The following is a 13705-nucleotide window of genomic DNA, read 5'->3' as shown; positions in this document are numbered from 1 at the left end:
AACTTTAAATTCTTAGAAACTTGAAGTCTTTATATGTAATTTAAAGGTTTACATCAGACAGAAAAAAGACAAATTTTAATGGCTTATTACGAGAGTATTAAAGAAGAATCAGTATTTTGTTTTTTAAAAGTTTAATTAAAATATATTTTTTAAATATTTTAAAACTCAAAATAAAAATTTTCTTCAAGCAATAAAAAAAAAATATATGTAAGACAATAACAAACAATTGAAGGAAACTTTGAAGGAGTTTTGTGTATTTATTTTTAAAATAACGAATTTTGGGTTTTTACTTTCTTCTACTACTGGGGTTTTATGGAAAACAAATTGAAATATATTGGAAAAAATAGAGAGAAAAAAAATTATTCATAGTATGTCACATTTTTCCCACAAAATAAAGCGATGTTGTGGTCAAATGGACAAAAGGACTGATGCCTGTTAACGCGAAAGAGTGAGGAGAGAGCCGACCAAATCAAATCAAATTAATTTTTTTTTAATCCCTCACGGGCGGACGGGTTTCTTTATTTTTTTATTCTACATTTCTATGAATATAATATCCTTTAACAGTAAATTAATATCTTATTCAAACAGATTTTGGGGAAATGGTGTATTTTTGAAAACCTACCTGATTTTTTACCAATAAATGCGAAACAAGAAAATTTATATTCGGTAATAAAACGGCTATGCATTTCTATTTAAGTGCAATTAAGAAACTATTTGGAAAATTTCAAATAAACCCATGCAAAAATGTTCAAGTAATTTGTTCGTTTAATTTGAAAAAAAAAAAACAAAAAATTCTTCGAGGAAACCGCGTTTAAAGTTTTTCGAGCAGCTCCAAGACATTGCAGCAAAATCGAAAATTGAAATTTTTAAAAAATTTTCCCATGAAAGGGAACAACTAAATTTTATTTAAAAACGCTTAACAGAAAAAAAAATTATGTTGAAGAAAAATCTTAAAAAAATAAATAAATAATTAACGATTATACTTCTGTTAGCTGTTTTGCCGAGCACCTGATGTTGCTCCGAACGGCAAACGGTTTTTTATGAGAAGTTTTTTCATGGTAGAAATACACTTTGAAGTTTCGCATTGCCTACCGAGGGGTGACCGCTATTAGAAAAGAGTTTTTCAATCAATTTGAAAACGCGAGAAAACTTCGAGAAAAATGCGTTTAAAATTTACGAGCAGATCCAAGACATGCTGCAAAATTGGAAATTAAACTTTTTAAACAATTTCTATTGTCTTAGCAGAAAAAGCAACAAAAAAGAAGAAAACAAAATTCCAAAAATCTTAAATTATGTTAAAGAAAAATCTTTAGTAAAAAAATCCTTGTTTAGTTACAGTCCACCAGCGGCAAGGTTAGGTTGGATTAGGCTAGACTGCGTTTGTTGCCACTCTTCTTGAGGCTGTTCACGGGCGCACTTAGGTCTGAAGGCCCGTTGTCATGCCGCTTGTTTGGACGCAAGTTTCCTCCTCTAATTCACCTTAATGTGGTGAAGTGCTCATCGTCTCCCTAATAAAGGATGAACTATTGTGAATGGCTGCGGATTGTATATTTGCCAAAGAAATAGATTTTAGACCACAAAGTCACATTCTGGCAAAAGTAGAACAGTAAGAGAGAAAGATAAGATAAGAGTTTATTAAGTAGAAAAACATTAAAATATTTATGTTATCGCACAATTTACAGAATATGATATAAATCTTAATTCTACATCATTATATTTATACATTTATCACAGGTTTCGGTTTTTTAAACGATTTTTTCTTTTTTTCGAAGAAAAAAAACTACTATGAAAAACCTCCGCTTTACATCTTACAAGCCAGGGTTAATCTACATTTTTACATGGTACATTTAAGTACCACGGCCTAATTGAACATTAAGAAAGTTCATTTATTGTTGAACACTTTCCTTTTCCTTCGCCGATCCATTGCTGGTGCATTGAAAATCCTATACCCTGCGTATGTGTTTCATTAGGCAGTGCCCGGTAGGAAACACTGTACTAATGGAAGATCATTCGAGATGGCTGAGGGACTTAGTACTGTTTTCATTCAGTATAGGCCAGATCTGTTTGTTTACCTCAAAAGTAGGCTCCGTGATGCATCTATTGTTGGCCTGCGTTATGTAGACCGACCTGATCCAGAGGTTGCCTCATACTGGGCAGTACTGATGAGGTTTGTTTTTTTTTTAATATAAGGAAGTAAACCTAGCATAAAGTTAAAAATAATGAAACATAGTAATAATAAGTTTGCTTTTGTTGGCCGAGTTTTGGCAGATGAGTATTAGATCTTCAACTCTAATAATTAAGGGGGGAGCCTGGTTTATGAGGTCTACAAATTGCATCTCTTTGCGTTTTTTTTAAGGAAAAAATAAATTTAGCACTGCAAAGTTTTTTCTATCTTTTAATGAACATTTAAAAAGTATAACAAATTTTTGTACTGGTTAAAATAAGTTGAAAAAAATGTTTAACATAGAAATGTTTAACATCGAAAAATTGTACTCCTATATTTTGTCTTATCTATCGAAACTGAAGAAAAAATTATTATTATTATTATTATTATTTTTTATTTAATATCTCGAAAACTAAGCGAGATAACAAAAAATGTTACTCCTTCATTTCGTTTTCTTTTGTCGAGTTCTATAAGAATCCGCCATAAGATTGCGGCGCCACGGAAACAGCAGAATCCCCCGTATAGTCTAAACTAACACTGAATCTTAAGTTAACTCGTGGCTGTGAAATTAAATAAATAATTTCAAGTAAAATCGATAGTTAAATGGCTTGAAGCTACTTGAAATTGCTCTCTATTCATATTTAAAATCAATAAAAATTTCAGTTAAAATAAAGTCAGACTTCCGTAAAGTTTTTGAATAACATGGTAATAAAATCGGTCCTCTGTCCCGTAGAATTTCCACTTATCACTGACCTTTATTAGAATATTTACATACACGGGTTGGTGATAAAAAGCGTGCAGCCGCCAAAGTATTCAAATTGCGCCCAATTAATTAATTCCGTTCATCAATTAACAGAGTAATGTAAAAAGCAGATTCCGTTCAGGAAATGTAAAGTTTTTGCCATTTGCTTATTTCTGATTAATGCCGCCACTTTTTTACCATTCGAGCTTGACTCAAGAAAATATTACGATATTATGTAGTAGAGTATAAAAATCTTTAACGATATTAAATAAATATCTCGAGAGTAGCGAAATTCTCTTAAAGAAAGAGCAGCAAAGCGAATTAAACGGCAAGATTGTTATAAACAAGGCAAACACAATTCAATGCTTTTGACTTGTGCTGGTTCCGCGTGCATATGGATGGCTCTATGATATGGACACAAGTAAATGTGATATTTACTTTACTCACTGTGATTCGATAGCAGTATAGCAGAGTTGTTGTATTGTGAGCATTGCGATTATTAGAAGTGTCTACTTTTTTTGTTGTTTGTATACTTTACTCAGAGCGCGCCTCCCATGTGTACGTTAATGTACGAACGTACGTGTGCTTGTGTAGTTGCGATGGCCAACAGGTGAGCGCACATTAGGCGCAAAGATCTTAGCATACAAAACGTGTAGTAGTCACCAGTAGCATGGGACAGCGGCAAAGTGGGGAAGAAATTGTAAGGTTGTGAAGAGCGAAAAAGTGCATGTGACAACGTGTGTTCTTTTTCTTATTGGAGTTTGCCTGTGTTTTTTGTTTCGTTGATCGGTTGGTTGGTCGATTGGTTGGTTTTTTCTTGTTTTTGTTGTATTTTTTTCATTTTACTTGCTTTCAGCTCGTTTATGTTGCGATCGATCTGACGTTTGGTGTGTGACTTTTAAAGTTGCAATTTTTAGTCGTTTGTTGTGCGTCCTCGTGTCGAAGTCGATCGTGTAATTGCGTGTACGACGGCGATTTCTTCGGTTCGGGTGCGTAAAGTGTGTTTTTGTTTGCACAAAAATTTACAGTTCGGTGTGCCAGAGAGAATACAAATCATATAAGAATAGAAACAAAAATATATAAGAAAAATAAAATATTGTATATTTAAGTGGAAGAAGTCGTAATAATAATATAAATAAATACGAAAATTGGTAATACAAAACGTGTGATTTGTTGTTGATGCTAAATGCTTTTTGTTTTATTTTTAAAGTGTGAATGGCGTAAGGGCAAATGCTTTAATGCAAAAAATGAATTAAATTTAATAGTGGGAAATGTGCATGTGCTTAAAATCAATCGATTTCGCTGACACGCGGTAGTAGCAAAAAATAATAAAATAAAATAAAAAAATAAAAGAATAGAAATTGAATAACAACAATTCCTCAAAGCGTTTATTGACATTCGCGTCAGCAGTAAGTGCGCGCATTGGCACTTACGTATAGTGATTTGTTGTTGTATGCGCACATGTGTAACGGAGCCATACACGCATTTTATCAAATAACAGGGCAAATTGCGTTTTTCTTCAGTTTTCCAACACTAAAACATGTGTTTTTTGTTAGTTTAATTCAAATAAAGAAAAGTACACTTGAAATTCCACGAAAACAAAAATATTTGGCTATGTCGGTTAACAGTAATTTTGTATGCTTTTACCGTTTAAGTCGGTTTTCCGCCGCATTTAAGCCACAGTTCTTCAATTTGGCTAGACACTACACAAGACTCCGCTCTCTTCGCCTGCCCTTTCTGCATACCTGCCTTCTGCATACGTTTTGAGTTTATTTGGCTTTTCTTTTTATTACTTTTTACGCTTTTATTTATATGTCTTTCTTGCATTTAACTCGCTTTTATGTTGGGTAATTATTTTGGCCATTTATTGGCGTTCACATGTTGGCCGAAAATTTCGCTGAACTTGCTGCTTGCGTCGCTGTATTAACTTGTTTTCGCTCGTTGTGCGGCGTACAGACATAAATATCTCCTATACATGTGCATGTGTGGTATGTATGTGTGATAAATAAATTTTGCACATTTTCTTTGAAGAGTGGTTTCTGTTTTTTGTTGTTTTTTTTTGTTTTGAATTTTTCTCTTGCAAATTTCTGCAATGGAATCAATCGATTTGCAATTTGCGCGTTCAGGAAATTCGCAGACAAATATGCAAATAATGAATATTCTATGCCATTTTGTTTGATTTAGCATAAGTGTGTTGCCATTTGTCAGATATTACAATACGTACTTATTTATGTGTGTGTATAAATTTCACTCATTTCAGCTCTTATTTGCTTTGAGTGCTTACAATTTCTAATTTGCAAAATTTTATCATCATTTAGCGTTTTTTTTTTTTGAATAAGCGGCCCGCAGTGATTAATTATTGATTTTACTCTGGTCATATTTTTGTTGTTACTACTGACTTCTGTTGGTTGTTGATATTTTTCATATTGAAAAGTATACAACTTTTCTGATTGTCAGGTGATTTTTTCGTTTCGTTGTTCTATTTTGTATACAGTGAAACCTCCCTTGGGCGGACACTCACCGTCAGTTTTAGAACTTCTTGATTTTTTAATTGAGTACTGGAATAAACTAAAGTTATATGCAAATGTAAATATCCATTTTTTTAAGTACTTAATTCATTTAAAGTTGTTTTTTTTGTCGGGACATACCAGCCAACATTAAGTCCACTGTACTGCACTCGGGCCCGCTTTTGAATTTTCTTTAAATTTACCCGACCTCCGAGGAAAACTGATCTTGTGGTGCCAAGGAGCCAAGGTGGTTGCTTCTTAACACATCAGTGCCAAAGACCTCAACCCTGATTCGAGCGAAGGCCGGCCAGACACACGGCATATAAAGTAAGAATGGATATACATAAAAGTAAAGACTACATTTCATTCAATGAACTATATAAAACTAGATATTAGATTCATTACATAAAAGGTCTGGGAAATTGTCGATTTTTTTTATTTTTTCAAAGAAAACTATTTTGCAAATCGTTTTCCAATTTTTTAACCATTCGAAAGCAGTCAAGTCATTGTCTCTAAACATCCATTTTGACCAAATAATTTCGTTATTTTTGACGATAAGCGCAATCTGTGTTTTTCATGTTCCAATTTTGAACTTAATGGGGAAAATCGGACTTACAGACACTCAGTTATGATCAAATCAAATGCACTGAACTAATTGCTTTTTATCTGGAAGATTTGATTAGTTAAACTTTCCTACTGGCGAATGCCCGGACAAACAAATTGTTTCCCTCCAAACTAAATGCGTTCATGAAAAAACATTACACTTTATAACGAAATTCCTCTTTATCCATTTAGAATTTATGCAAGTAACTGTTCACTCAAATTTTTTATATTTTGTCCTTCTATGAGGAGTTCGTGTCCGCTCAACAGTGGTTTTTGTTTGATTTGTTATGAAAATAAATCTTAATGTCCTTTGATAAGAGGCTCGCGACCACTCAATAGAGGTGTTGGTGTAAATTTTAGGAAAAATAACTGTCCACGTGTGTCCGAGTGGGTGTCCGCTTAAGAGCGAGAGAGAGAGTACTTTGTTCAAGAATTTATACTTAAATTTTGGTAAAGGAAAAAATGTCCCCCGTTAGGGGAGGTTTCACTGTATCTTCGAAGGCGAATTTATTAAAGGATATAGCAGTAGAACAGCTGATTTGTTTTTTTTTCGCCTTGCACATATGATGTCATTCTGAATAAAAAGGTTGGATATCTGGTGAAAGTTGGTTGCATTTTTATAATTTTTGTACAAAGTTTGAAATATGGATTATATTATTTATTTATTAGATAGATGCATGTGAAAAAAGTATAAGCAATAAATTAAAAAATAAATAGAAAATAGCCGGAATTGGTCAAAATATTGTTGACTTTATTAGCTGAACTCAACCAGGGCATTATTATCAATTATTCCTTGGAACAATTCGAAGTAATGAATTCAATAATTAATTACAACGTGTAGCTCAAAATTTGTCCACAAATTTAAAAATGTTCCGCGGTTAGTCAGAGCATAAGGCGGATACTAACCTCTTCCAACGTCTTCTGTCATATGCATAACTGCTTATTTGTCTCCAGGAACCAAAACTCGCGCTTTCAGTACGCACCGTTCGCACCCACGTCATCTCTGGTCTATCACGCGCTCTTTTCCCTTATGGATTTCCCACTCGAACGCCATTTTCACAATATCGGTGTTGTTGTCTTTTCGGAGCGTATGGCCAATCCAGCTCCACTTTCCCCGTTTTGATTTCTGAGTTGAGGGGCATACTGTTTGTACGCGCGTAGAGGTTTTCATTTGAAAAGTAGTTTGGGCAGAGAACTCGGGAGATTAGGCGTAGCCATTTGTTGATAGATGAGATCGGTGTAAAATATATGTTTTAAGAAAAAAGTGAAGTCTTGAAAAAATTTCGTGAGCTGGGCATCTATTTTGTAAGCGTAATTGGTGTAAGTGTATTTTCTGTAAAAGTATGCACGAGAAAAAAAAGGAAATAAAATAAAATTAAGTTAAAAATAAATAAAAATTAGTGATATTGAAATAAAAAAAGTAAAATTAAAAATTAGCACTTTTCTCAAGTATCGCTTACCATTAATGTTCGCTTTATTAAATTGAAACCAAAAACAAAAATTGTTTTTTAGCACTCTCGACCTAATATAAAAAAAAATAATTGCTTTTGACTTGCTTATTTAGAAAAGTTATTTTTGTCAGTCACTTGAGAAAGCGTACAGAATTAAAGGTCGCATTCAAGTTAGTAATAAGTTTCCGGCTCGGTAAGCATGAGATCTAAAGCATAAAAAGCGCGCAATATTAAAAATATGATGTTTCTTAAAAAGGGTGTTTGTTAAAAAAAAAGATGTGAAGCAAGAAAGTGTTGTGCAGATTACGAAATTATTATTAATAATAAAATAAAAATAAAACGAAGCCAAGATATAAGTGCAAAAAAAAAAAAAAAAAATTAAAACTGAAATTACAAAATACCCAAAAAAAAAAAAAATTACAAAATACAAATTCAAACAATTGCAAAAAAAAAAAAAATTTTTACCACATTTTACCATCATTTAAAGTATTTAAAAAAAATTAAAAAAAGAAGTTATTTTATAACAATTTTAAATTCAAATTCATGAAGTTATAAGAATGAATAGCGCACAAATTGATGGGAATTCGTAGCAAATTACAGCGATAGCAACTAATAATACATTTTTTTATATCGCATTGCAAATAGTGTTTTTTCCCACAGAGCAAACCAGTACGCAATAAAAATTATTATAGAGCATACAGATATTTCAAAAAAATAAAATTTAATTTAATAAATAATTTCCCTTCCACATTCATCTAGTGTTAGCTTAATCCTCAACTTTAAAACTTTTAAATAAATAAAAATAAAATTTAATAAATAATTTCCCTTCCACATTCATCTAGTGTTAGCTTAATCCTCTACTTTAAAAGTCAAATCAATTCGAAACTACATAACTTAATTACAACAATTTACCTAATTTAAAACCAATTGAAATTGAAAAATACTCCGATTGAACTAAAGAAATAAACACTTTAAAGCATAGCTAACATTTATTATACAATTGCATCGTTCACATACAATGGCAACACTGTCCTCCAACGCAGCCTCGAACGCTAGCGAACCGCCGAAAATCAGCAAATTCTTCAACAGCAGCTGCAATTACCAGAGTAAAATCCAACAACTGATCAGCTTCAGTTTCACCTCGTCGAATTTCATCTTTATCACATGCATACTGAGCATTAGTAAGCTGTGCACTGTTACCGCTGGTCCGGTACAAACCACCGCTGCTGCTGGTACACCAGGACCCACCACAGCCGGCCCACCCTACAGTGCACTCAATGCTACAACGTTAATGGAGAAATTACATTCGTTTGCAACAACACTTGGCCCACCTGTAACATCGGCGGAGAAATCATCGAAAAATAGTGCTCCTCCAGCGAATAGTGTCAGTGACGGCAGTGGCTCAATGTCGTTTTTTGGTCGCAAAAATTTAATACATTTCGATTTTAAATTTTTGAATGTCTCCGGCAAGATTGGCACACCGCTTAGCATTGGTGAGTAAAAAACTAATAAATCGAGTAATGAAATGACTTAGGCTTAGCGCTGAGTTTTGTTTTGCTAACACATTTATAAGCGTTACTTAGCTTTTTAATGACGTCTAGTCAATATTGTTTGTATTCGCCGATTTCCTATACATACTATACATACATACGTATGTACCTCTTTCACATGAGTAGCCACCAGCATCTATTCGAAATGGTGCGCCGCCCATTTAAAATTTTTTTTGTTCATTATTTCCACTTGGTCCATTTCGTGTTGGTATATTTGAAAATCTATTTTTGTATTAGATGCGCATAAAAATAGCCATCATACTGCCGTTGCACTGCAACATAAACAGCTACAACGTCGGCATTGTGGCTGCCACACGAACTGGTTGTGCCATTTGTTGGCGTTGTCGGTGTGCAAAACAGCCTCGACCACCGGCTGCATCCGATCTGCACACGTTTCGCCTACTGCCATTCTTCACATGTACATATCTTCGTTGTTCCTTATGAGCTGTGTGTCTGCAACATTTTGTTTCTTTTTATTTCTTTATATTTATCAAGTGTGCTGCACCGTTGGCGCTTGGTAATTGCCAAGCGTCTGCATTCTTCAAAGTCATCTCGTGCGTCTACTTACGTGTCTGTCGCACTGTTTTTTTGCACTGCACTGCTTTCTGCTTATAAATATGTACTTCCACGTTGCTACTGCCTTGTCGTCGCTCTTGCCTCCAAAATTGTGGTGTGTTTGCACTGTCTACTGACTGGCTAGTTGACTGACTTGACTGGGGAACCGAGTTCATTTTATTTTGCTTGCTCATTTTACTTGGCGTTTTTTTTTGTAACTCTCTTACCTCTTTCGACAGTGACGTGTATAATTATCGAAAATACCGGCCGGCATTGAAAAAATGTATTTGTATTTGCTTTATAGTGTGGAAAACGTGGCTTGATGCATAACAAAGTGTACATTCATATGTATGTATGTATGTATGTGTTTGAAAGCCAATACTTTACCCACAGAGAGTCTATGCAGTGCATTAGCTCATTTGTGAGCATTGGGTGGAGAGTGAGACGCGCTGGTGAGTGAGAGCGCTGGTTTATGAACGTGTAAAGTAGCAACAAGTGGCAACAGCAACTCTACATAGCAGTTAGTAGACGGTGCAGCAGCTTGTATAAGTATGTACTCGTATATACATTTACACATATAAACATGCTTGTACATACATTCGCACATACATATTCATGTATTGAGTGGCGGAGGGCAGAAATTAGTGCTGAGCGAGTGCGATACCAATAAAGTTTATGAGATCAAAAGTTAAGAGGCAGTAATTTTTTTTTAATTTAGTTTGCACCAGAACTTTTTTGGAAAGAATTAGATGAAAAAACTTGGCCCACACAGAAAATAAAAATTACGTAGTGCTGAGTAAAATATGTAATAACTTAATGAGGTCAGAGGTTGAGAGGTGTCAAATACAAAGTAATTAATTGGGAGCAAAAATTTGAAAACCAAGTAAAAGAAATAGCAAAAACAAGTAACCTTAGAGCGCCTTTTATAAATGCCGTATCTTTTCCATCTGTAATAGTTTTTACTTCAAGAACGGTCTTGCTTTTATATGATTGAATGTGAAGAGTATATTAAGCCTGACGGCCGTCGTAGTCGAATGATTGGTGCGTGACTATCATCCGAGTGTGCGTAGCTTCCGTGCATAAACACCAAATAATAAAAAAAATAAATTTGTAATAGCGGTCGCCCCTCCGCAGGCAATGCCAAACTTGCGAGTGCATTTCTGCCATGGAAAAGTTTTTTATCAAAAACCATTTACCGTTCAGAGCCGGCTTAAAGCTGTAGGTCCATCCATTTACGGAACAACATCAATGCGCACACCACAAATAGGAGGGGGAGCTCGGCAAAACACCTAACCGAGGTGTACGCGCCAATTAGTTATTTATTTCAAGTTTGATGCATGAAATATCAGCAATTGTGCCATAACTTTGTAAATGGCCTAAGTCACTAAATAAAACAAACTTCGTTTATTACGAGGGTTCCTTTTTGTATTTTGTGCCCAGTAATGAATGGCTGTACTGCTTTTCAAAATATTCTCCATGGAAGTACATAAACTTCTGCATGCGCTTGAGTTAATTTTCAAAGCCCTTTTGCCACTCAGAAGTGGATACGTCCAAAATGAGCAGTTTAAAGGCTTTAGCAGCTGCTTCAGCTTCTTTGAAAAACGTTGATCTCACGTTTTATTTTTCATGTTCGAGTACAAAAAGAAATCATAGGTACTAAACTGGGGCTGCAAAGCGGATGATGCATTAGTTCAATATTTTGGGTGCTTGAAAACTCTGCTGTGTGAGCCGATACGTGAGAGCTTGGTGAAGATGGTTGGTTTTTCTTCATTGAACGAAAAATTCTGGCAAACAAATGATTGTGTACCACTCAGAATTGAATGTCTTACGTTTTTCTAGTGGTGCAGTTGCGACATGAGCAGATTTTTCAAAAAAAAAAAAAAAAAACCCACCAATTGCTTTGAGGTGCTTCTTAGTGTCGATTGCTGTTTAGTTCCTGGCCCAAATGCACAGATCTAAGATTCTACGAAGTCATATATGTGATTTGCACCACCGTGACTGAATTTCTTCAACTTTTCTTTACACGGCTCGATACGAGTTCTTTTCTGGGTATTTGGGAAATTGTCAAATTATGCCGCACCAAAGAAAACAACTCTTCTTGGCGCCCAAATGTTTATGCAATATTGAAAGTATGCTGGTCCTACTAAAGCCCATATCTTGCGTCTTCAATTGACGCACAGCATCGATTGTTTCTAGCACAACAACCGCTTTTAGACGACATTCACAAAATTCAAAGTCGCAAAGAATCGACGGCCACATTGGATTTCGTCGTACAAGCGTTTCACTGTGACTAAATGTTGTGCTTCACCGCCAAAAGCCAAACAAGTTGGTCAATGTACTCCTAACATATCAGATATCATAAAAAGAGAAATTGCAGGAGCGTTGGGAAAAATCAATAAAGGGAAGGTGGACCTATACGCTAATCCCAACCATTGAAAAATGGCTAAATCGAAGCTATGGTGAGCTTAACTTAGCCTTAGGACACGTGAGTCGCTTTTATGTCCAGTAGTACCAGAAAACATAGTCGACATCATGATGTCTTCAATAAGATGTCTGGTATAAGATCTACTCGGCAATCAGCGAAATGCAACATGCATTAAAGCGCGCAGACGTGAACGAGGTCAGCGGCAGCCAAACAGACGATAGACAAGGAAATGGACTCTTAAGTCGAAGTGTGACAAGTTTGGTAGGAGGGAACGGACAGGCCCCACTGGGGTGGTTCACTTCATAAATAAACAAAACTAGGGGAGGATAAACTACATGCAACTTTTGACGGATTGCCTGTGAAGAGTAACTGACGTAGAGCCTAGTGCTCAACCGCCTTCCGACGATTTACTTAACTGTAGCAACGGGAGGGATCAATATTGACGGTGAGCGGTTTTTTTTTTCTTTTGGTGGGTGAGGTAGAGTTGAAAATGCCTTTGCACCTACGGCGATCGGCGTCTACTGCGTCGTGTGGTGTGACCACTAAAACGCTCCCTCCTCTCCTTCTGGCGAGACACCCTTCCCGGAACTGCTTTCTATATTACTTCGAGAGGACCCAGAACGGCATCCATAAAGGACCAATTCTATTAACCCATGTATGGGTCCAACATATTTGTAGCCAGCTTTCATGCTATAGGCTTATCTTCTTGTGTCTCTATCTGTGCGGCGGTAGTACGTTCTCGATGTATGATATTTCTTTACCGCGTTCCATCTGCACTCGCGTTTGAGCATTTTGCTGATTATATTGCTCGGCGGGATGTCGCCAATCTGCTCCCTTAGAGCATTTCTTTCCGCGAGCCGCATCAGCGCTTCGCAGTATATGCACTTGGAATCGGTTACCTTGCCCATGCGTTGCAGATATCTCCGGAAGTATCCGTGGCCCGAGAGGAACTGAGTTAAGAAGTGAGAGAATTGGTTCGGGTTAAGGTCCCACACTGACGGGGTAGAGCCTTTCGATAAAATAAAAAATGTACTCCAGTCTCGATAATCCACGACGAAAATTATAATAAATCATCGCACGAGAATTTTCACGAGTTAATTCTTTCTTTTTAACTCACTGAAAAAAGAACTAATAAAGCTCGGAAGTGAAAACGTTATATATAATTTTATCCTAAAAAATACCAAAGCTATCGATAGAAATACCGAATTACAGTTTATCACACGTAGTGTTGCAAAGTCGCAAATTATAAAAGGTAGCCCTCGTATTTATTTGGCATCACGGACTTAACGTTAGTTTCCCTTTCTCCCTCTTTTCACTCTTTTCCGCTTGCTATACTTCTTTTCTCTTTGCTATACACCTTTATATCTCGAAAAGTCTTTGTTGGTAATTCAAATTCTAAGCAATGTTTTTTTTCAAAATTCTGAAGGTCAAGCTATTAGTCCCTACCTCCACGTTCTTGTCGAGCTTCGTGCAAATATAAGAAAAACACGATCCGTAGTGTGGCAGAAAGTGCTATGTATCTCCCACTAATATATTGCAAATCGCCGACTCATTTCGCATTGCTTGCCAACAGGTTGCTACCCAAGTACGGTATTCCAGTGCTGAACCTTCTGCCTTCCAGCTCGGGTCTGACACCACGCTTCTTCTGTTATAGGTGAAAAATATATTTTTATTGTCCAACATCACGTATTGTGATTAAATATATCCT

The 13705-nt window shown here is 35.6% G+C and overlaps 1 protein-coding gene across 1 annotated transcript in view; it reads left to right on the top strand.

The window, feature by feature from the left end:
• Window positions 1-3834: 3834 nt before the first annotated feature.
• Window positions 3835-13705, top strand: part of LOC129253438 (uncharacterized) — a 179811-nt gene continuing 169940 nt past the window's right edge. The window contains exons 1-2 of the mRNA XM_054891812.1: window positions 3835-3895; window positions 8227-8960. Coding sequence (XP_054747787.1) covers window positions 8486-8960 — 475 coding nt within the window. The 5' untranslated portion in view covers window positions 3835-3895; window positions 8227-8485. The remainder of the gene's footprint in view (window positions 3896-8226; window positions 8961-13705) is intronic.

Source organism: Anastrepha obliqua, chromosome 1 (genome assembly GCF_027943255.1).
Source record: "Anastrepha obliqua isolate idAnaObli1 chromosome 1, idAnaObli1_1.0, whole genome shotgun sequence".
NCBI classification, from domain to species: domain Eukaryota; kingdom Metazoa; phylum Arthropoda; class Insecta; order Diptera; family Tephritidae; genus Anastrepha; species Anastrepha obliqua.
Note: the sequence above shows the minus strand (reverse complement) of the source record. Positions and strands in the feature narration are given on the sequence as shown.